Consider the following 21,405-nt stretch of genomic DNA (forward strand, 5'->3'; position numbering starts at 1 on the left):
GCCTCCCGAGGAGTTAGGATTACAGGTCGTGTCACTGCACCTGGTAACGCCTGCCCTTCCGGCAGTTTCCACACCTTCTTAGAATGTTCCAGTGAAGTCAGGTAGCCAAGCAGGGCAGTGGCACCTTTGTCTGGTGATGCCAGCTGAGACCTCACCTTGCCCAAGCCCTGTTACCCACTGCTCAGATCCCCCGCCCTCTGTGACGAGAGGCCTTGTCACAGACACCCATACACAGACTGGCCGAGGTCCCCCGCCACCTACCTTCACGGCGCTGAAGCAGACGGCATGGAGCAGGGCGGCCACCAAGACACTCCGCCCCACGCTGTACACCGCCGACAGGGTCCCAGAGACGGCTGCAATGCAAACACCCTTCGCTAGGCAGGCCAGGCCGTCACCAGACAGCAGACGGGGCGAGGAGAGCCCGGGGTGGTCAGACACCCCCCAGCTGCCAAAGCCAAACTCAGCCATGGCGCTCGATGGGGAGAGGGAGGGGAGGCAGAAAGAGCTCCCTGGGCTTGGGAGGGGATCCTGGGACGTGGAGATGCGCCCGCCCCACCCGCAGGGCCTCGGCACCCCTCCCCCCAGGCTGGGCTGCCCACCTTCTCTGACCCTCGCTGGAAGTGCAGCGGGGAGGCGACTTACCCGTGCCTCCGAAGAGCAGCATGTCGATCTGCTCGAGAAGGTAGGTGCAGAAGGTGTCGATCTGCGGGAAGAGCCCCAGCAGGGAGAGCGCGGGGAAGCAGTACAGAAACGCTGCAACACACACGCACACACACACACACACACACACAAGGCCGCGGTGAGCCGGGCGCCCTCCCCACCCCAGCGCCACCCAGGGCCGCAGAGGCTTCCCTGGACTGCTCAGCCCAGCACTGGAGGCCCCGGGGAAGACACGAGGCACAGCTGTCTGCCTGGGGCCACAGCAAGAAGAGGTCTGGCTCTGTCCTAAGCATGTCACTCATCTCGGGGCCCAGGAAGACAGAAGTGTGGCGGGGATTCTGGCAGTCAAGGGTCCATCTCCCCACCCGCTTCGGGTTACGGGACCAACTTGGCACAGGCAAGCCTTAACAAAATGGAGGCAATCTGACCCCGTTCTCTGATAGGGAAGAGAGGGTGGAGGAGGCCGGGCCAGGCCCTCGGGCATGGCAGAGTGGGCTCTGCCCTGGGCTGACAGAGGGGAGGGGAGGTGGTGATAGCCTAGGCCGGCGAGGGCGGAGCCCCTGAGCTGTCTGCATCTTTCCTGGAGGGGCTCACAGTCCATGCACGCCCATGGGGTGTGAACCCTCACGCTGGGCTCATGGCTCCCCAGAACCTGGGGTCAGCGTCACACACACTCTCTGCCAACCAGTGACACCAGCTCTGGCGGCTGACATGACGCTGGGTGCTGGCTCTGTTCTAGATGCAACTCAGCGAACTCATTTGAAACACAGATGACCCCTGGGGCCTGCACTGCCCCCCACGGCAGGGTGAGGCTGCCACCGCCGTGCAGCGGTCACCCCTCCAGATGACAAATCTTTTCAATCCAAGCCCACACTGAAGTGGTGCGGGGCCTGGCAGGGCCTGGATCTCCTCTCCTTTGAGAAGCAGAGCCAGGCCGCAGCCTCTCCCCCGGGGACTCAGGTGAAGGGGTGCAGAGCCCCCAGCCCTCCCCACTCCCCAGGGCCGGGGGGCTCTCACCTATGAGGCCGTCCCTGGCTGACTGCAGGGACTGTGGGGAGAAGAGCTTCAGGCCATACACCACGAAGCGGGAAGGGTGCCTGGCTTTGGCCCCTGCATCAATAAGCAAAATAAGGCCACACAGCACACAAAAATAGACGGGTCTGCTATAGGCTATGACTTGGTTGTGTCCCTGGAAAACAAATACAATTTTGGAGTTGTGCCTTTTATCTTGATTAAGTGTCAAGTCTCACAGCACACAGCACAGCGTGAGCCTCGAGTAGTTCTCTCCTCCCTCCTGCCCTGCCCCAGCTCACACACAGAGACGCCAGGAAAGAAAGAACAGGGCGGACGCTTGCTTGTCTTGTTGTTGTTGGGCTCACAATGGGAATATCACAAAGAATGATATGCATTTCAAACCTAACAAGATTTACCTAAAATTTAATTACTGTCCTTGCAGAAAATCAAATTCAATGCTTTCTCCACCAGTGAGAATTCAATCCGTCTCATTCATTTCAAGGCAAAACTAATGTAAGCCATTATTGGCTCTGTCTGTCTAACCTGGCTACGCTGCTAATGAGAAACACAACTGTAAGTTGTGAACTCCAGTCAAGTCCTAGAAAACAAATTAATGCAAATGCAGAGCCAGGCCTACAGAGGTACACATACAGGTGTGTGGATATGGGTATTGTATACATCTATGCACAGCTCACAGGTGTGCGTGTGTGTGTGTGTGTGTACATGGGTGTGCACATGAACATTTGGGAAAGGATGGATTTTTCAAAGTGAGAGCCCACAAATAATTCATACCGCACCAACCAATGCACCGTTCTTAAGACTCAAAAAAGCCATGAAAAGCACACGGGGGAAGAGTATATTTTGCAATGCATGAGGAGCTCTGAGTGTGAAGGGGCAGTGGAAGCAGTACATGCAGACGGGGGCTCTGGTCATCCTTCACATGTGTAACACACATGTGTGCAATTGGCCTCATGGTTCCCGAGCAGACTCCTGTTCTGAGCTCGTCTTTAAATATTTGCACTTATAGAGTTTTCTTCTGAATCCAACTCGGTCACATATTAATGTGTAGGGATGTTTTATTTGCAGCAAAAATATTAAAGTAGAACCAAAGTCAAGTCTAAATGCACTGCCAAGTAAATAGCTAAAAAGTGTGGCGGGCACGTGTGGTGGCAGATGGCCCCAAGGGCTCGGCAATCCCGCGTGCCTCTCCTTCCCAGTCCCTTGGACACCGCGCTTGCCCCTGGGGCTCTCGCTAAGGTCAGCCAGTCACAAGAGGGCAGACACTGCGGCCTCACTCTGCCAGATCGAGACTGTCCAATCAGGGCGCACAGCACCGTGGGTGCCGGGGGGGGGGGTGCCATGCAGCACGGTGCAGGGCCACGTTCGGGAATGTGGGGTACTGAAGCTCATTGGCTTCATCTCGTCCTGCTGTGACGTGTCCATTCCCCAGCGCAGCCTGCTTGACCTCCAGTGCTCACATGGCCACCCTTTCAAAACAAGCCTGGCTCCTGCTCGAGGAGCGAGGGCCGGCGTGTACGACAGGATCGCCACAGGCTGGGCACAGTGCTGAGCCTGCTGCTAATACCCACGGCTGCACTGACAGGCAGGGAAACTGAGGCACAAAGAGGGCCTGCTTCAGGCTCTGTGCCTCATATTCAAGGCAGTGTGCTGGTAGAGTCTGAGGCCCACACATCAGGCCACTCCTGCTTCATGACGAGAATCGGATGGAGTTGAGGAGATGTACCTGCGCCCCCTCCCACAGGGCTCTGCCCGTGCCCGCCCCGTGCCCGCCCCATGTCCGCCCCCCACTGCTCGGTCTGGACCATGGCGCCATGCACTCCACTCCCCTCTGATCCTTCTGGTTCAGGACTGGTGACACGACACCTGTCAGTTCTCCTTGTGAACTGACTGGCGCCCCGGCTCCAGTGGGAGCAGGCGGCATGCATGGATGGCTGTGGTGGAGACTTACATGGACTGGTGAGGCGGGGTCAGGCTGCACGCTCTAAAACACAAACCACAAGGTGGTCACCTGTCTGCCGGCCTCTGGGCTGGTAGGGGTGAGGGCGGCGGGCCTTGCCTTCAGCAGGGAGTACTGGGGTGGGCAGGGGGGAGGGCGGCGGGCCTTACCTTCAGGGGGAGTACGGGGTGGGCAGGGGGGAGGGCGGCAGGCCTTGCCTTCAGTGGGGGGAGTACTGGGGTGGGCAGGGGGGAGGGCGGCAGGCCTTGCCTTCAGTGGGGGGAGTACTGGGGTGGGCAGGGGGGAGGGCGGCGGGCCTTGCCTTCAGTGAGGGAGTACTGGGGTGGGCAGGGGGGAGGGCGGCGGGCCTTGCCTTCAGTGCGGGGAGTACTGGGGTGGGCAGGGGGGAGGGCGGCGGGCCTTGCCTTCAGTGAGGGAGTACTGGGGTGGGCAGGGGGGAGGGCGGCGGGCCTTGCCTTCAGTGAGGGAGTACTGGGGTGGGCAGGGGGGAGGGCGGCGGGCCTTGCCTTCAGCAGGGAGTACTGGGGTGGGCAGGGGGGAGGGCGGCGGGCCTTGCCTTCAGGGGGAGTACGGGGTGGGCAGGGGGGAGGGCGGCGGGCCTTGCCTTCAGCAGGGAGTACTGGGGTGGGCAGGGGGGAGGGGCGGCGGGCCTTGCCTTCAGTGGGGGGAGTACTGGGATGGGCAGGGGGGAGGGCGGCGGGCCTTGCCTTCAGTGGGGGGAGTACTGGGATGGGCAGGGGGGAGGGCGGCGGGCCTTGCCTTCAGCAGGGAGTACTGGGGTGGGCAGGGGGGAGGGGCGGCGGACCTTGCCTTCAGCAGGGAGTACTGGAATGGGCAGGGGGGAGGGCGGCAGGCCTTGCCTTCAGGGGGAGTACGGGGTGGGCAGGGGGGAGGGCGGCGGGCCTTGCCTTCAGTGAGGGAGTACTGGGGTGGGCAGGGGGGAGGGCGGCAGGCCTTGCCTTCAGGGGGAGTACGGGGTGGGCAGGGGGGAGGGCGGCGGGCCTTGCCTTCAGTGAGGGAGTACTGGGGTGGGCAGGGGGGAGGGCGGCGGGCCTTGCCTTCAGTGAGGGAGTACTGGGGTGGGCAGGGGGGAGGGGCGGCAGGCCTTGCCTTCAGCAGGGAGTACTGGAATGGGCAGGGGGGAGGGCGGCAGGCCTTGCCTTCAGGGGGAGTACGGGGTGGGCAGGGGGGAGGGCGGCGGGCCTTGCCTTCAGTGAGGGAGTACTGGGGTGGGCAGGGGGGAGGGCGGCAGGCCTTGCCTTCAGGGGGAGTACGGGGTGGGCAGGGGGGAGGGCGGCAGGCCTTGCCTTCAGCAGGGAGTACTGGGGTAGGCAGGGGGGAGGGCGGCGGGCCTTGCCTTCAGTGGGGGGAGTACTGGGGTGGGCAGGGGGGAGGGCGGCGGGCCTTGCCTTCAGCAGGGAGTACTGGGGTGGGCAGGGGGGAGGGCGGCGGGCCTTGCCTTCAGCAGGGAGTACTGGCAGCTGGCCATGACCAGGCAGAACAACAGCACCCATAGGTCCTTGCAGAAGCCTCGGCTGAGGGTCAGGAAGCCCAGGAGGGACACCAGGACGCTGAGCAGGACGGCCAGCACATTGTCCCGGACGTCCTCCGTGCTGGTGCACGCCGGGGGGGAGAATGCCCAAGGGTAGCAGTGAGTAAGACACATGGTTTTCATAAACTCTTTCGTACGACTACGCGAAGATGATAAAAATGCTAATAAAAATGAAAGGAAACGGCCACAGCTCACACCGATAGGAACTGCTTCTCGTTCAGTCTCTCAAATCCCTACGCAAGCTTTCTAGAACCACACCGGGGCTGGGAGACCGGCTGCGAACCTGGCCTGGCAGCGGCTTCCATCCCCGGAGCCACTCATTTGTCCCCAAGCTACACTACAGGATGTTATAGGGTAAGAAGATAAGCCGTGCTCTTTACCTTTAAGAAAGCACGTTACAGAAGACTAGGAGAGAGACGATTTAAAAGAAAAGAAGAATTGTGGCAATCATCCACTTTAAAAAAATTCACCTGGTCTTCTGGTTGACTTTTGTTATTGATTCACTGGCTTTGGGGGCCAGTGAGTATTAAAACAAGGAATACTAGATCCTACAGAAAGACGTGTTTTTAATATACCGGGCTAATGCCAACTATTGAAACATTCGATAATTCCTAATAAACATTAATATTTAAAGAGACTCCTCCTCTGATGTCTCGGTAATGCTGTCATGGAGCTGTGCCCTGCCTGGGGCAGCCCCTCGCCAGTGGGGCCTGAAATTTACGGATCTAATTTTGCCAGAATGTCATTTTTGGTGTCTGTGATCACATGGTTTAAGATATTACTGTACATTACCATAACAAGTTGTCACCCAGGGACCAGTGACAGACAGGCAGCCCGGCCACCATTCCTGGGGACTGCCAGGGTATCTTGGAAAGGTCAGGAGAACCTGAAAGCCCTCTACAGCCGGAGGCGGTGGGCACATAGCGCCTGGCCCAGGCCCTAATCCACCCAGTGTCACACCCCTGGACCGCCACATTTCCGGTGGGGCAGGGACCGGTAAGGACAAAAGAGAGAGCTGCTCAGGTTAGTGCCACCTCAAGGAGAGCAAAATCAGAACCTATGCCATTGATGTCACCTGCCCCCTCGCCCTTCCCCACCCCACTGCAGGAGAGGATGGAGTCTGCCGACAAGGGTGTGAGACCTGGGAGCAGGTTGTCTTTGGAGCTAGCTGGCATCTGGACCCTGGGGGCCAGCGTGCCCCCTCTGTGCCCTGCCATGGGTGGCATTTTAAGCAGGCAGATCTCCTGTTTCGACTCTGGTTGTGAATGACAGAAGACCCAGCTGGCCCGGGGACACGGAGGGAAGGCCTGCGCAGACTCTGTCACTCTGAAGCCCGCAGGCCTGCGAGGAGCCCCGCCCGCCCGTCCCCGTGCTGGGCAGCTCACCGATCCAGCAAGGCCAGCAGCGTGAGGCGGTCGTACCACACCTTAACCCACTTCCCAGGGAAAATGATGAATTTGTAAAACTGCTCCCGATTAAACTTCCCTTGTGCAGAAGAACGCGATGAGTCTTCCAGATCCTGGCTGACATGCTGTGAGATAAAAGACGGGGGGCGGGGGAGGCAGTTTCATGGTGCCAGGCCACTGACAGACACATACACCGAAGCTCAAAAACACCAGACGTGGGGCTGAGGCTCTAGCTCAGGGACAGCACTTGCCTGGCACGTGCCAGGCTCTGAGCGCCATCCTCAGCCCTGGGGACAAAACACCAACCCAGATGCTCCAGCCCCACACTGGGTCTGCGGCGTGCTCTCGGGCTGAGGACACAGGTCCACCCCACGACAGCACACAGAGCCATGCTGCCGCCGTCAGAACACGCACCGTGGAGCCCGAGACACCACGCCAACATACTTCCTGTGAAAGGGCTGGGGCTGGGGAGGACGGGGAGGGGGTGGACTGAGGATGGCCATGGGGTTAAGTGTGGGGCTGGGGAGTCCCTCGGACCTCTGGACCACTGGAATCAGCCTTTGCTCCTGCTTGTTTTTATTCTGAGTGTCCCACCTGGGTGCCAGGGGGGCCACCATTCCTACAGCTGACTAACAGGGCTCAGTGGGGCGAAAAGGAGAAAGGGGAGAAGGAAGAGGAGGAAGGACAAGGGCGCTGCAGCTGGACTGTCTTCTGAAGGCCTGGTGCCCCCTTGGCATGGCAGCAGAAGCGGTGCTGAGCAGACACCTGACTTCTTCCCTAACTCAGGCTGAGTCGCTGACATTGAGGGCCTGGCGGATGAGTGTGCCAGCTGCTCGGGGACCGGGGGACACCCCCAGCCCGAGCCAGGCAGAGCTCAGGGTCTCTTCGCCAGCCCAGCCCACAGGGCAGGGGCAGCTCCCAGGCAAGGAGGGGAAGCCGAGCCACCCTGATGGCAGCCCGGGGGACAAGCTGGCCTGGGGTCCCCCAGGGGGAGAGGGACAGCCACTGGGCCTGTCTGAGACCCTGCCCAGTGCAGGTGCTTCGGAAACTGCCCGGAGCTGAGTCCATGAGGCAGCCAGCAGACTCACTGCCGGCCCTCCAGTGGGGTCCTCGTCCGTGAGGAATCCACTCAGTCTGGCCGGCGGCCCTGGTGGAGTGGGCATCGGCTATGATGCCCAGAAGGCCAGGGGCTGAGCCACCGCCCGCTGGCTCCTCTGCACCTGACACGGCTCCTTTACGAGTCATGAGTCTGCGACTGCGTCCTCCCCACGGCTGCCCTGGGTCAGCGTTCCCTCCCTTGCTGTCCCTGCCCCGGTCCCATCTCACAGAAACCCTGCGGGGCGGTCACCTCCCTCAGACCGCCCCGCAGTCCACTGCAGGCCACGCCGCAGCACCACTGCCACAAAGCCATCGTGTTCACAGCCGACACTCCCTCGGGGCTGGGATCCTGCGACCTGAGCGTCCTCTGGAGACCCAGGCTGCCGCAGCCGCGGACCACGGCCTGAGCCTGTCCACGGGAAGCGGGTCTCGAGACCCCGTGCTGCTAGAGCTGCTCGCTGCCGCGGGGCGCACCTACCCAGGGGGGCTCCGACGGGGTCCTCTGAGCCACCATGAGCAGCAGCTGCTGTTGCAGGGCGCTGATGGCCGCGTCCCCCGAGGACGGGTCGGGGCTCCCGGAGGTGGTGGTGCTGGAGGAGCTCGCCAGCCTCCCTCTGCAGATGGGCAACACAGAGGCTCCGCCACCCATCTCGCTGGGAGCACCGCCCTCACTGACCGCGGGAGCACGAGGACATGGGGGCACAGGGGCGGATGGGCCCGCAGCCCACACCCGCAGAGAAGAGGTGGCAGAGCTGCCACCCGTGGGCACATCCTTCCCTTCTCCCTCCCTCCCTCCCTCCGCCCGTCCTTCCTGGTACTGGGGCTTGAATTCAGAGCTGTGCCCAGCCCAGCCCAGCCTGCACACGGCGACCACACATGTCCCATGTGCACAGGCTGATGGGACATACACCAGATTTAGAATTCATTCTGATGATGCGTTCCAGAGAAGGACAGAAATGATGTGGAGGGGAGCTGCTGTCCACAGGGCAGTGTGCCCTGGGCACGGTGTGGTAAGCTGAGATGCTGGTCAGGTTGGCATGGCCCCTCCCTGCTTAGGCTCTGGGTCAGATTGTGTATGCAGAGCTAGCGACCAGGGAAACAGACTGCTTGCTTCCCAGGGTTCTCCCATGGCAGAGCTCTCAGATCAGCATGGCTTCTCAGGCCTTTCCTCCTCCAACCAGAGGCAGAGGCTGGAGGCAAAGTCGAGCTCACCGGGTGTGGGAGGTGCAGTCAAGGCCCGCAGCGGGGGGCTGCACGGAGCCTTCCTTCTGCTTCCCAGACTTCAAGTAACAGGACCGGATTTCCCCTGCAGGACAGGACATCCAGCAAGCCCGTTACAGCGTCCCAGGGCGCCTCAGTGGTCCCAGGCGATTCACGGCTCAGTGAGGTCTGACGGGCGACATCTGCTAAGGGAGGGCCTGCGCAGGGCACGGGGCCCCTCGGCCCTGGTGGACAGGCAGGTTGACAGAGGCCGATGGAGAGCGAGCACGGCGTGGGAAGTGGAGGCCTGGGGTATGGAACAGGAGCCATACCAGAGGCGGAGGTGCAGGGTGGGGAGTTCAAAACTCCCCCCCAGGTCTGAGAGTTCCAGGTTCCCCACGGGCCTGGGCACTCAGGGCCAGGGGAGAGAGGCAGGACTCCCTCGGGCCTGTCCTGAGCTGGACAGAGGTACTAATGTTCTTTTCAACCTCACAGCGCTCTATTCCCACGGATCCCAACCCACTGGACATTATAAACTGGGACCCCAACACAAAGGGCTGGGACGTGTTACCCAGCCAGCACCCAGGCGCACATCCCCAAACCTGTGACTCACCGGGCACTGCAGCCTCTGGGTCAGGGGCCAGGACCCAGCCAAGGCCGTCTGCTTCCCTCGAGGAAGTCGTGTGGGTCACAGGGGACCCCAGGGCAACACGTGCCAGCAGGGCTGAGACCCACCTTGCTCGTGGATGAAGACCCGCAGGGCATCCGTGGATGTCTCCTCTGGCCCGGAGGTTTCGGGTCCACTGATGACCTGTAGGACCGAGCTGTCTTGTTGGGAGGTGACCCTGTAGATGACACGCCTCTGCCGGCTGCCCTGGAAACTTAGCACAGGCACGGGTTCCCATGGGTGAGGCCTGCCGCCTGCCTGCGGCCCAGCTGGGAGGCACCGCCCTTCGGGAGATGGCCCTTACGATGCAGCGGCCTGGGTGGGTGGCGTGCTCGCCGGGCTGGCGCTGGCAGGCTCCTGGCTCTGCCTGTCTGGCTTCCCAGGCCTGGAATCTGGTCTGCGGGGCTCTTCCCTCTCCTGGGGCTCCTCCTTCCTCCCTGGGGTGTCGCCGGCTGGAAGACAGGGCCTCATGAGTGGGGTGGGTGTGCAGGAGATGAGCTGCCAGGCTGATGCCAGACAAGACACACCCGGACAACACAGGCTCCTAAATGGACAGTCGCATTGCTGAGCGGGGGCGTCCTCAGAGCTGCGGTGCAGGCTGGATGAACAGCCGGCCTCCACACCGGCCAGGCTCTGCTGACGGGAGGACATGGCCTCTGAGGAGCCGCCTGGCTTTGCCAGCAAGCGTGTGTATGCAAGCGTGCATGTGTGTGCATGTGCGTGTGCATGTGTGCGGGCTCACAATCATCACGGAGCTCAGTATTGGCACACTTGGCTAGGATGAACCAGCAGCGAAGGCTGCCCACAAGCCGAGCCCCCGCTGGCAAGCCTGGACCAGAGGACAGAGCCCAGGTGCCAGCTCCCTCCCACGGCTGGCAGGCAGCGTAGAGCCACACCTGGGGGGCGTGGGCCGGGCCCAGGGCTGGGGGCCGCTGCCTGGGACGCGCTGATGGACTCCAGCAGGCAGACAAACTCCAGGAAGTTGGACTCGTTGGGCACCTGTCCTTCCTTGGCCTCCAGGTCTGACTTCGAGGTCGGTATGGGTCTCTCCCTGTCGCTGGCCGTCTCGGCACAGCTTCTGTTCAGGAAGACGTCCGTGCCACTGTCCACGCTGAGCACACGGGCATGCCTCTTCTCCGGGGCGCTCCTGCAGGAGGCCGGGTCCAGGCTGGCCGGGCCCTCCCTGCCCACCTCAGGCTCTGAGGCTCCCGCAGGGGTAGACTCCGAGCCAGCCTCCCTGGATCCACAGGCCGAGCACAGACCCAAGGCCTCTGCTTCTGGTTGTTCGGGGGTCCTGTCCCTTCGTTGGCCGTGGGGACAAGTGCCAACCCCTGCCCCGCCCCTGGGCAGCACCAGTGTGACTGCGGGGCCCCTGGTCTGCTCAGGGTCTGTGTCCGAGCTGAGCACTGTGCTGTCCCCTGCCGCCTCTCTGGCCTGGAGGTCGGGGGAGCTGCCCACGTCGCTCACGGAGTTGGGGCTGCTGCTCATGGTGACGACGATTCGAATGGGCTCACGCACACTCAGTGGGTTCCCCGGCTGGCAGGCCTGCACCAGGGTCACCATCACCTCACTGCTGGAGCCATCCCCATCCTGGCTCAAGGCCACAGCCACGGCCCGGGGGCTGTGTGCCGCCTCCTCGGGGGGCCTGGCCACTGCGGTGCTACACTGTGGGCAGCTGTTGCTCAGGCCGTCCTGCTCCCCTGGGGTGGGGCCTGGAGGGAGGGACACGTCACACTGGGACAAGGACAGCTGTGGCATCGTCTTCAAGGCACCTGTGTCCTCCAAACCGCCCTCGGACCTGTGGCGGGCGGGGCGCTGCTCTGCCCTTCGGGACTGCGCAGCCTCTTTGGGCCCGGATGTCCATGCTGGTGCTGGTGAAGCTGGCAGGCTCCCTGTTCCCAGCCCAGGGGAGGTGGAGGACACGGGCCGAGCAGCAGGGTCGCCAGGCAGCGAGGCCCCTGCAATGAACAAGAGCGGGAGTCTCGCGGGGATGCAGGGCTGCCGGAGCAGCAGGGAGGAAGGCGGGCTGACTGCGGCCGGAACTGCTCCTGAGATCTGCATTTAAACCTGAACTCCGCATCCCTGAGGAGCCGAGCAGTGTGGTTCCCACAACCCCAACCCGGGAGGCGACCCTCCTCGCCTGTCACCCTGCGCGGGACACGGGCCCGCCTGAGAGAAACAACCGCAAGCCCAGCACCAGGCCTCTCCTGCCATTCTCAACCTAGTTCCTACAAGAAGACTCCACACACCCACGACCAACTCACGCCCACCCTCCACAGCTGCTGTTCTGCACCTCAGGGGCGGGGAGTCACGTCGCCATCTGTGGCCTGGGTGGACAAGTCTGGTGGGGCTGAAACAGGGCTGCCACCTCTGTTCCTGGGAGGGCTGACATGGGTGCCAGAGTCCCTGCTTCCCGTGGGGCAGCTCCTGAAGCTGGGAAGCGGGGTGACACCTACCTTTGAGGTCCTCCACTGTCCCCCGTGCAGCTGACTCTTGCTGAAACAGAAGCAAAGCCAAGGCTCGGCTTCCCACAGCTGCAGGCAGCCAGCACCTCCCTTCCCCCAAATGCTCACCCAGGAGACAGATGCCCAGGCAGGAGGGCCACGTGGGGCCCAGGGGGTCTGCTGACCAGGGGTGATGGGAGCAGGCCCAGGGGCACCCCCTCAATGCCAGCTAGCAGGGAGGCAGAGATGGGGACAGAGGTTCCAGGGGGTGGCGGGTGGCGGAGCACCCCACAGAAGGGGTCTCTGGCAGGGGTGGCGCAAGAGGCACACGCCTCACACCACGCCGGGGTGAGCACCCACCGAGAGCCCAGAGGAAGGGTGGGAGTGGACGCTGTGTCCACTGGAGCGGCCGTGGAGCGGCGGCGTGGGGCGGCTCCCGGGGGTCCCCGCCTTCTTGGTGCCACGAAGATGCCTGGAAGCACCATGCAGCAAGAAAGACGGCTGGGACAACTCCCCACTCCCCACGGCAGCCCGGGGCCCGCCTCGCCTGGCTCACTGGCCTGGTCCTCCCCACGGCCCTCCCCACAGGCCTCCGTACAGTCCTCCCCACGGCCCTCCCCACAGCCCTCCCCACAGCCCTCCCCACAGCCCTCCGTACAGTCCTCCCCACGGCCCTCCCCACGGCCCTCCCCACAGCCCTCCCCACAGCCCTCCGTACAGTCCTCCGTACAGTCCTCCCCACGGCCCTCCCCACAGCCCTCCGTACAGTCCTCCCCACGGCCCTCCCCACGGCCCTCCCCACAGCCCTCCGTACAGTCCTCCCCACAGGCCTCCCCACAGCCCTCCGTATAGCCCTCCCCACAGCCCTCCGTACAGGCCTTCCCATGGCCCTCCCCACAGCCCTCCGTACAGTCCTCCCCACAGGCCTCCCCACAGTCCTCCCCACAGGCCTCCCCTGCCCTGCAGGCAGAGCTTCCTGAGGGAGCTTCGGGGTTCTTTCCAAATGATCAAGCCTGTTTTCCTAGGGAAGGTGGGGAAGGTTCCAGAGCACCAGAGGCACAAGCTCCTCCTGTGGCCGTACCACGAGCAGCCCTGCGTCCACAGACAGGCTTCCCGGGCACTGTGGCCTGAGCTGAGCCGGGCCGTCAGCCTTGCGCAGGGCCACTATCCTGGCACGGGGAGCCTGCGGGGCTGCGGGGCTCTCTTGCGCTTGGGTATGTCATGACGTGGACGTGATGGGGAGCTGGTGTTCCCCAGTGGCTGACCTGGGGGGTTTGTGGCTGGCCGTGGGCTCCCTGGAGGGCCTCTGGCGGACCACCTCTCCTTCATCGAACATGAGGTGCAGGCGGTAGCTGACCAGCTTGATGGCCGCAAAGAAGACGGTCACCAGGCTGCAGTAGAGCAGGGCTGTGGCTGCATTTGGAGGAAAGGCCTGAGGAGCAAGAGAAAGCTGCTGGCTCTGGCTTCCTCTGGGCTGGAGATGGAGAATCATGCCAGGTGCCCTGGCTCATGCCTGGAACCTGGTATTTCAGAGGAGGCAGAGGCTGGGAGGGTCTGGGCTAGAGGGTGCCGGCCTCACTGCAGTGTGAGCTGTCATTCACACCTGCCCATATAACGGCCAGATAGCACACGTGCTGGGAAGAAGACCCATCCGCCATCAAGGGCACTCAGGTGCGTGTGTGTGTGTGCGTGTGTGTGTGTGTGTGTGTACACACGTATGCCAGTCCTGGGACTTGAACTCAGGGCCTGAGTACTGCCCCTGAGCCTTTCCCTCTCAGGCTAGCACTCCACCACTCGAGCCATAGCTTCACCCTTCACCTCCAGCTTTCTAGCAGTCAATTGAGGACAACCATGCTCCTCAGAGCAACAGCCAAGAGGAGTCTCGTGGACTTTCTTCTGCTCGCTGGCCTGGCTCCACACGGCACGCCTCAGACCTCAGCCTCCTTGTTAGCTGGGATCGCAGGTGTGAGCCACTGGCTGAGTCTCGTTTATCTTCTATCAACACAGCACAGAGCCTGAGGCAGGCGGCTGGGTGGTTCTTCTAAATAACTGCTGGAGAGATTACTTAAGTCAGAAAGCAGTGGTTGTCTGGCAGGTAATCCCGAGAACCAGGCAGCTAGCTGCCTTCTCCAGTCATAAAGAGCCAGATGGGTGGCCTTTACCAGACCACAGGTACCAGCCGCTGTGGTGCTCGGAGAGGTGTTGGCGGGGAGGAGGGAGGCTGGAGACATGAACTCTGCCTGCAGGGAGCAGGACCTGCAGTTGTGATGCTAGAACAGGAAGGAAGCTGGCCCTGAATCTAGGACAGGAAGGAAGCTGGCCCTGAACCTAGAATAGGAAGGAAGCTGGCAATGAATCTAGAGCAGGAAGGAAGCTGGCCATGAACCTAGAACAGGAAGGAGGCTGGCCATGAATCTAGAACAGGAAGGAAGCTGGCCCTGAATCTAGGACAGGAAGGAAGCTGGCCCTGAACCTAGAACAGGAAGGAAGCTGGCCATGAACCTAGGACAGGAAGGAAGCTGGCCCTGAACCTAGAACAGGAAGGAAGCTGGCCATGAATCTAGAGCAGGAAGGAAGCTGGCCCTGAATCTAGAACAGGAAGGAAGCTGGCCATGAATCTAGAATAGGAAGGAAGCTGGCCCTGAATCTAGGAAAGGAAGGAAGCTGGCCCTGAACCTAGAACAGGAAGGAAGCTGGCCATGAACCTAGGACAGGAAGGAAGCTGGCCCTGAATCTGGAACAGGAAGGAAGCTGGCCATGAATCTAGAACAGGAAGGAAGCTGGCCATGAATCTAGGACAGGAAGGAAGCTGGCCCTGAACCTAGAACAGGAAGGAAGCTGGCCTGAATCTAGGACAGGAAGGAAGCTGGCCATGAACCTAGAACAGGAAGGAAGCTGGCCATGAATCTAGAACAGGAAGGAAGCTGGCCCTGAATCTAGAACAGGAAGGAAGCTGGCCCTGAATCTAGAACAGGAAGGAAGCTGGCCTGAATCTAGGACAGGAAGGAAGCTGGCCATGAACCTAGGACAGGAAGGAAGCTGCCCCTGAATCTAGAGCAGGAAGGAAGCCGGCCCTGAATCTAGAACAGGAAGGAAGCTGCCCCTGAATCTAGGACAGGAAGGAAGCTGGCCTGAATCTAGGACAGGAAGGAAGCTGGCCATGAACCTAGAAGAGGAAGGAAGCTGGCCATGAACCTAGGACAGGAAGGAAGCTGCCCCTGAATCTAGAGCAGGAAGGAAGCCGGCCCTGAATCTAGAACAGGAAGGAAGCTGCCCCTGAATCTAGGACAGGAAGGAAGCTGGCCTGAATCTAGGACAGGAAGGAAGCTGGCCATGAACCTAGAACAGGAAGGAAGCTGGCCATAAATCTAGAAGAGGAAGAAAGCTGGCCATGAATCTAGAACAGGAAGGAAGCTGGCCATGAATCTAGGACAGGAAGGAAGCCGGCCCTGAATCTAGGACAGGAAGGAAGCTGGCCATGAATCTAGAGCAGGAAGGAAGCTGGCCCTGAATCTAGGACAGGAAGGAAGCTGGCCATGAATCTAGAACAGGAAGGAAGCTGGCCCTGAACCTAGGACAGGGAGGAAGCTGGCCATGAATCTAGAACAGGAAGGAAGCTGGCCATGAATCTAGAACAGGAAGGAAGCTGGCCATGAATCTAGGACAGGAAGGAAGCTGTCCCTGAACCTAGGACAGGGAGGAAGCTGGCCCTGAATCTAGAACAGGAAGGAAGCTGGCCATGAATCTAGGACAGGAAGGAAGCCGGCCCTGAATCTAGGACAGGAAGGAAGCTGCCCCTGAATCTAGAGCAGGAAGGAAGCTGGCCCTGAATCTAGGACAGGAAGGAAGCTGTCCCTGAATCTAGAACAGGAAGGAAGCTGGCCCTGAACCTAGGACAGGGAGGAAGCTGGCCATGAATCTAGAACAGGAAGGAAGCTGGCCATGAATCTAGAACAGGAAGGAAGCTGGCCATGAATCTAGGACAGGAAGGAAGCTGTCCCTGAACCTAGGACAGGGAGGAAGCTGGTCCTGAATCTAGAACAGGAAGGAAGCTGGCCATGAATCTAGGACAGGAAGGAAGCCGGCCCTGAATCTAGAACAGGAAGGAAGCTGGTCCTGAATCTAGAGCAGGAAGGAAGCCGGCCCTGAATCTAGAACAGGAAGGAAGCCGGCCCTGAATCTAGAATAGGAAGGAAGCTGGCCCTGAATCTAGAGCAGGAAGGAAGCTGGCCCTGAATCTAGGACAGGAAGGAAGCTGGCCATGAATCTAGAACAGGAAGGAAGCTGGCCCTGAATCTAGGACAGGAAGGAAGCTGGCCATGAATCTAGGACAGGAAGGAAGCTGGCCCTGAATCTAGGACAGGAGGGAAGCTGGCCCTGAATCTAGGACAGGAAGGAGGCTGGCCCTGAATCTAGAACTGGAAGGAAGCTGGCCCTGAATCTAGAACAGGAAGGAAGCTGGCCCTGAATCTAGGACAGGAAGGAAGCTGGCCCTGAATCTAGAACCAGAAGGAAGCTGGCCATGAATCTGGAAGGTAATTGGCCAGGCCAAGGACACAGAAATAGGCTTGGAGGCAGAGGCCACAGCCTGTGCCCATGTCAGCTGCCACCACGACCATAGAAGACAATGGAGCTCAGACACAGAGAATTGGAAATGTTACCCGAGTGGCAGGGGTGCTGTCCAAGAGCCCTCCCAGCAGAGGACAGAAAGCCCTCCATGTGTGACTTCTTGAGCCCGCTGAAGCACAGAGCGTCAGGCACCTCCTCGGGTCAGCACTCGCCCATCCCAGAGCAGCCAGGCCTGCCCTTCTCAGGGCCAGGGTTCAGGAGGAGCGTCTGCACGCCACCCTGGGGCCACTGACCGGGGGTTCCTGGTGGACCTGGCAGAGAACTCAGTGAGAACACAGACTGACCAAGTCCCTGGGTGAGGCCCAGACCACAGGCTCCAGGGGCCAAGGGGACAGGAGAGCAGGACCCCAGGGTCATAAGGTGACCACCACCTTCCAGATACACAGCAAAGTCCCAGGCAATCCCTCAGAACAACAGCCAGGAGGCAGGCAGGCGCTGGCTGCTCAAAGCCCACCCTTCCACGATTCTCATCCAGGCATCTTATCTGTGTGTGTATGTGGGGGCAGTTTTATAAAACTGGGGCCCTGTGTACCAGAAGAATGCCTGTAGGTCACAACCAAATGTAAGTGACTTTTGCTGAGAACTGGAGTTATCAGCAGGGCAGACATCGCTTTCACTATCAGAAACACTAAAACGTAGACGTCGAGACAGACATAGGATAGGCCAGCTCATCATCCACAAGGCGCCACAGTGAATGAAAATACCAAGATCTGTTCCTTCAGAGAGTTCTAGACTCGGGAGACAGAGGCCAAATTCGTGCACAATCCTGTACTCAAGATCCAGGCTGAATTCAAAGTATCAAGGCGTCAGCAGCAAACTCAAAAGAGAGGCGAGAGCCCAGGGCGGCCATGGCCGTCGCCTCTGGGCCTTGAAGGATAGAGAGATTCTAGAATGTGCAGGTAGCAAACAGACTAACTGATGTCAAGCTAACACCAGACACTGAGAAGCAACTTCCTGCACTAATTCACTGCATCTTAGCACATGCTCTGTGAGGGAGGAGCCCAGCTGAGAGAAACGGAAGCTGGAGCTGGAGGAAGCTTCGGGCTGCCCACACAGGTGACCAGCAGCAGAAGCCAGGCCTGTGCTCCACCAAGTCAAGAGAAAAACACAGGAATGCCCCAAATCACAGGGGTGCAAGCGTGCATTCATTGAAGGGCAAACATGGATTGTGCATCTGTAACAGATGCTCTCTTATGTAGATTTCACTTGACCCTCCAGGACAGTGGTCAGGAGCACACTCACGCACTTCCACAAGGAGAAAAGTAAGGCCCAGATGGCTAGGCAGCTAATGAGCTAATAAGTAGCAGACCAGAACTGTCAGCCGGAGAACTGAGCCCAGCTACATCAAGCCTGTACTTCAGCACCCAGACAAACTTATGGACTTGCTACTATTATGCTCCTCCTTTCACAGAGAAGAAAATAAGAAGTGAAACCAGGCAAGTAACTTGGCCCAGGATCACAGGATTGGGAAGAGGTGGAGCCAGAATTTAACCCGGGCACCTGCCTTCAGAGCCACAGCTGCAAGCTCCAGCCAGAGTAGAGAGGCTGCAGAGTCATGGGCCATCTCAGAGGTCAGACTCAGAAACACCAGACAGATTTCTGCTGACGTATTGTCTTCCGATAAAGTCCTTCAACAGACCTGCCAAGACAAATCCTGGCACAAAATCCAGTGACATCCCACTGTCCAGGGAAGGCTGACCATGGATTCAATCAGGCGTACTTAGTCTCCTAAGAAAGTCATCTCTGGGCGGGGAGTGTGGCCTAGTGGTGGAGTGCTTGCCTAGCATGCACGAAGACCTGGGTTTGATTCCTGGGTGCCACATAGCATAGAGAAAGCCAGAAGTGGTGCTGAGGCTCAAGTGGTGGAGCCCTAGCCTGAGGAAGCCCAAGGACAGGGCTCAGGCCCTGAGCTCCAGCCCAGGACTGGCAGGGAAAAAATGAAAGTCATCTCAGCAATCACTCAGCAAGCAGTGCCTCCTCATGGCCACGGCGGGGTCCAGCCTCGGGAGAGCCCCGCAGCCCAGCACTCCACGCGGCGGCGGGCCGGGCTCATCCAGGCCCCGGGCCCGTCCTCCCCTCCCCCCCCCGCGCCCCGCGCCCAGCCCGGGACTCACCAGGTGCAGCACCAGGGGCAGCAGCAGCAGGAACAGCCACAGGTAGAGGTGGCAGCTGTTGGTGAAGGTGCTGTGCGCGGGGTCGTGGTACCAGCCGCCCGTGAGCGCGGCCCACACGCCCTGCCGGAGCAGCTGCGGCACCTGGGACGCCATGCCGGCCGCGCCCCGCGCGCCCGCGCCCGCCCCGGGGCTCAGGCGCCCGCGCCGCCGCCGCCAGGACCGCAGCCCGAGCAGCGCCTCCGCCCGGACCCGCGGGGCGCCGCGCCGGAGCCGGCCGGGGCCGCCAGGAAGGGGGACGCCATGTCCGCGGGAGCCGGGATTTTCCCAAGGTGCCCCGCGGCGGCGGCCGCTCGGAGGATGCTGCGACGCCCCGCCCCGCATCTTCCTGGCTCCGCCCCAGCCAGCCAGGCCCCGCCCCAGCCAACTAGGCCCCGCCCCAGCCAACCAGGCCCCGCCCCTCCCACCAACCCCCGCCCGTCTCCACCCATGCCCCGCCCCTCCCGCCAGGCCCCGCCCCTCCCGCCAGGCCCCGCCTGTCTCCACCCCTTCCCGCCTCGCCTCCAGTTGCTCCAGAGCTGCTCCTCCTTCTCCTCCTCCTCTTCTTCTTCCTCCTCCTCCTGAGTGGTTGCACTGACACCAGGCTTTGCCCAGGGCTCAGGGCGGCTCACTCTGAAGCCTCGTTCCCCGGTGCAAACCCCACACCTCACCCTGGAACCGGTGCACACTGGTGTCTCCACTGAACACAGAACTACGGCCACGATGGATGCTGTGGGGCCCGGCGAAGGGAAGACCTGGGGAGGAGGACCCCTGGGTACAGGATGGGAGGTGATGGGAAGACCTGGGGAGGAGGACCCCTGGGCACAGGAGGACGGGGAGGTGATGAGAAGACCTGGGGAGGAGGACCCCTGGGTACAGGAGGACGGGGAGGTGATGAGAAGACCTGGGGAGGAGGACCCCTGGGTGCAGGAGGGGAGGTGATGAGAAGACCTGGGGAGGAGGACCCCTGGGTACAGGATGGGAGGTGATGGGAAGACCTGGGGAGGAGGACCCCTGGGTACAGGAGGACGGGGAGGTGATGAGAAGACCTGGGGAGGAGGACCCCTGGGCACAGGAGGACGGGGAGGTGATGAGAAGACCTGGGGAGGAGGACCCCTGGGTACAGGAGGACGGGGAGGTGATGAGAAGACCTGGGGAGGAGGACCCCTGGGTGCAGGAGGGGAGGTGATGAGAAGACCTGGGGAGGAGGACCCCTGGGTACAGGATGGGAGGTGATGGGAAGACCTGGGGAGGAGGACCCCTGGGCACAGGAGGACGGGGAGGTGATGAGAAGACCTGGGGAGGAGGACCCCTGGGTACAGGAGGACGGGGAGGTGATGAGAAGACCTGGGGAGGAGGACCCCTGGGTGCAGGAGGGGAGGTGATGAGAAGACCTGGGGAGGAGGACCCCTGGGTACAGGATGGGAGGTGATGGGAAGACCTGGGGAGGAGGACCCCTGGGTACAGGAGGACGGGAAGGTGATGAGAAGACCTGGGGAGGAGGACCCCTGGGCACAGGAGGACGGGGAGGTGATGAGAAGACCTGGGGAGGAGGACCCCTGGGTACAGGAGGACGGGGAGGTGATGAGAAGACCTGGGGAGGAGGACCCCTGGGTGCAGGAGGGGAGGTGATGAGAAGACCTGGGGAGGAGGACCCCTGGGTACAGGATGGGAGGTGATGGGAAGACCTGGGGAGGAGGACCCCTGGGTACAGGAGGACGGGGAGGTGATGAGAAGACCTGGGGAGGAGGACCCCTGGGTACAGGAGGATGGGAGGTGATGGGAAGACCTGGGGAGGAGGACCCCGGGGTACAGGATGGGAGGTGATGGGAAGACCTGGGGAGGAGGACCCCTGGGTACAGGAGGACGGGGAGGTGATGAGAAGACCTGGGGAGGAGGACCCCTGGGTACAGGATGGGAGGTGATGGGAAGACCTGGGGAGGAGGACCCCTGGGTACAGGAGGACGGGGAGGTGATGAGAAGACCTGGGGAGGAGGACCCCTGGGTACAGGAGGGGAGGTGATGGGAAGACCTGGGGAGGAGGACCCCTGGGTACAGGAGGACGGGGAGGTGATGGGAAGACCTGGGGAGGAGGACCCCTGGGTACAGGAGGACGGGGAGGTGATGAGAAGACCTGGGGAGGAGGACCCCTGGGTACAGGATGGGAGGTGATGAGAAGACCTGGGGAGGAGGACCCCTGGGTACAGGATGGGAGGTGATGGGAAGACCTGGGGAGGAGGACCCCTGGGTACAGGAGGACGGGGAGGTGATGAGAAGACCTGGGGAGGAGGACCCCTGGGTACAGGAGGACGGGGAGGTGATGAGAAGACCTGGGGAGGAGGACCCCTGGGTACAGGATGGGAGGTGATGAGAAGACCTGGGGAGGAGGACCCCTGGGTACAGGAGGATGGGAGGTGATGGGAAGACCTGGGGAGGAGGACCCCTGGGTACAGGAGGACGGGGAGGTGATGAGAAGACCTGGGGAGGAGGACCCCTGGGTACAGGAGGATGGGAGGTGATGGGAAGACCTGGGGAGGAGGACCCCTGGGTGCAGGAGGGGAGGTGATGAGAAGACCTGGGGAGGAGGACCCCTGGGTACAGGAGGAC

The 21,405-nt window shown here is 61.4% G+C and overlaps 1 protein-coding gene across 1 annotated transcript in view; it reads right to left on the bottom strand.

Annotated features, from left to right (window-relative positions):
- Window positions 1-18,916, bottom strand: part of Pcnx2 (pecanex 2) — a 57,234-nt gene extending 38,318 nt beyond the window's left edge. The window contains exons 1-15 of the mRNA XM_090318749.1: window positions 18,763-18,916; window positions 13,285-13,451; window positions 12,380-12,491; window positions 12,032-12,071; window positions 10,472-11,533; window positions 9,880-10,027; window positions 9,644-9,789; window positions 8,921-9,014; window positions 8,187-8,322; window positions 6,590-6,735; window positions 5,112-5,265; window positions 3,644-3,676; window positions 1,678-1,849; window positions 643-753; window positions 262-353 (exon numbers count right to left, since the gene is read on the bottom strand). Of these exons, the coding sequence (XP_090174875.1) occupies window positions 262-353; window positions 643-753; window positions 1,678-1,849; window positions 3,644-3,676; window positions 5,112-5,265; window positions 6,590-6,735; window positions 8,187-8,322; window positions 8,921-9,014; window positions 9,644-9,789; window positions 9,880-10,027; window positions 10,472-11,533; window positions 12,032-12,071; window positions 12,380-12,491; window positions 13,285-13,451; window positions 18,763-18,915 (2,766 nt within the window). The 5' untranslated portion in view covers window position 18,916. The remainder of the gene's footprint in view (window positions 1-261; window positions 354-642; window positions 754-1,677; window positions 1,850-3,643; window positions 3,677-5,111; window positions 5,266-6,589; window positions 6,736-8,186; window positions 8,323-8,920; window positions 9,015-9,643; window positions 9,790-9,879; window positions 10,028-10,471; window positions 11,534-12,031; window positions 12,072-12,379; window positions 12,492-13,284; window positions 13,452-18,762) is intronic.
- Between the last annotated feature and the right edge of the window lie 2,489 nt (window positions 18,917-21,405).

The sequence above is a fragment of the Megascapheus bottae genome, chromosome 26 (assembly GCF_031878675.1).
Source record: "Megascapheus bottae isolate mThoBot1 chromosome 26, mThoBot2.hap1, whole genome shotgun sequence".
NCBI lineage: Eukaryota > Metazoa > Chordata > Mammalia > Rodentia > Geomyidae > Megascapheus > Megascapheus bottae.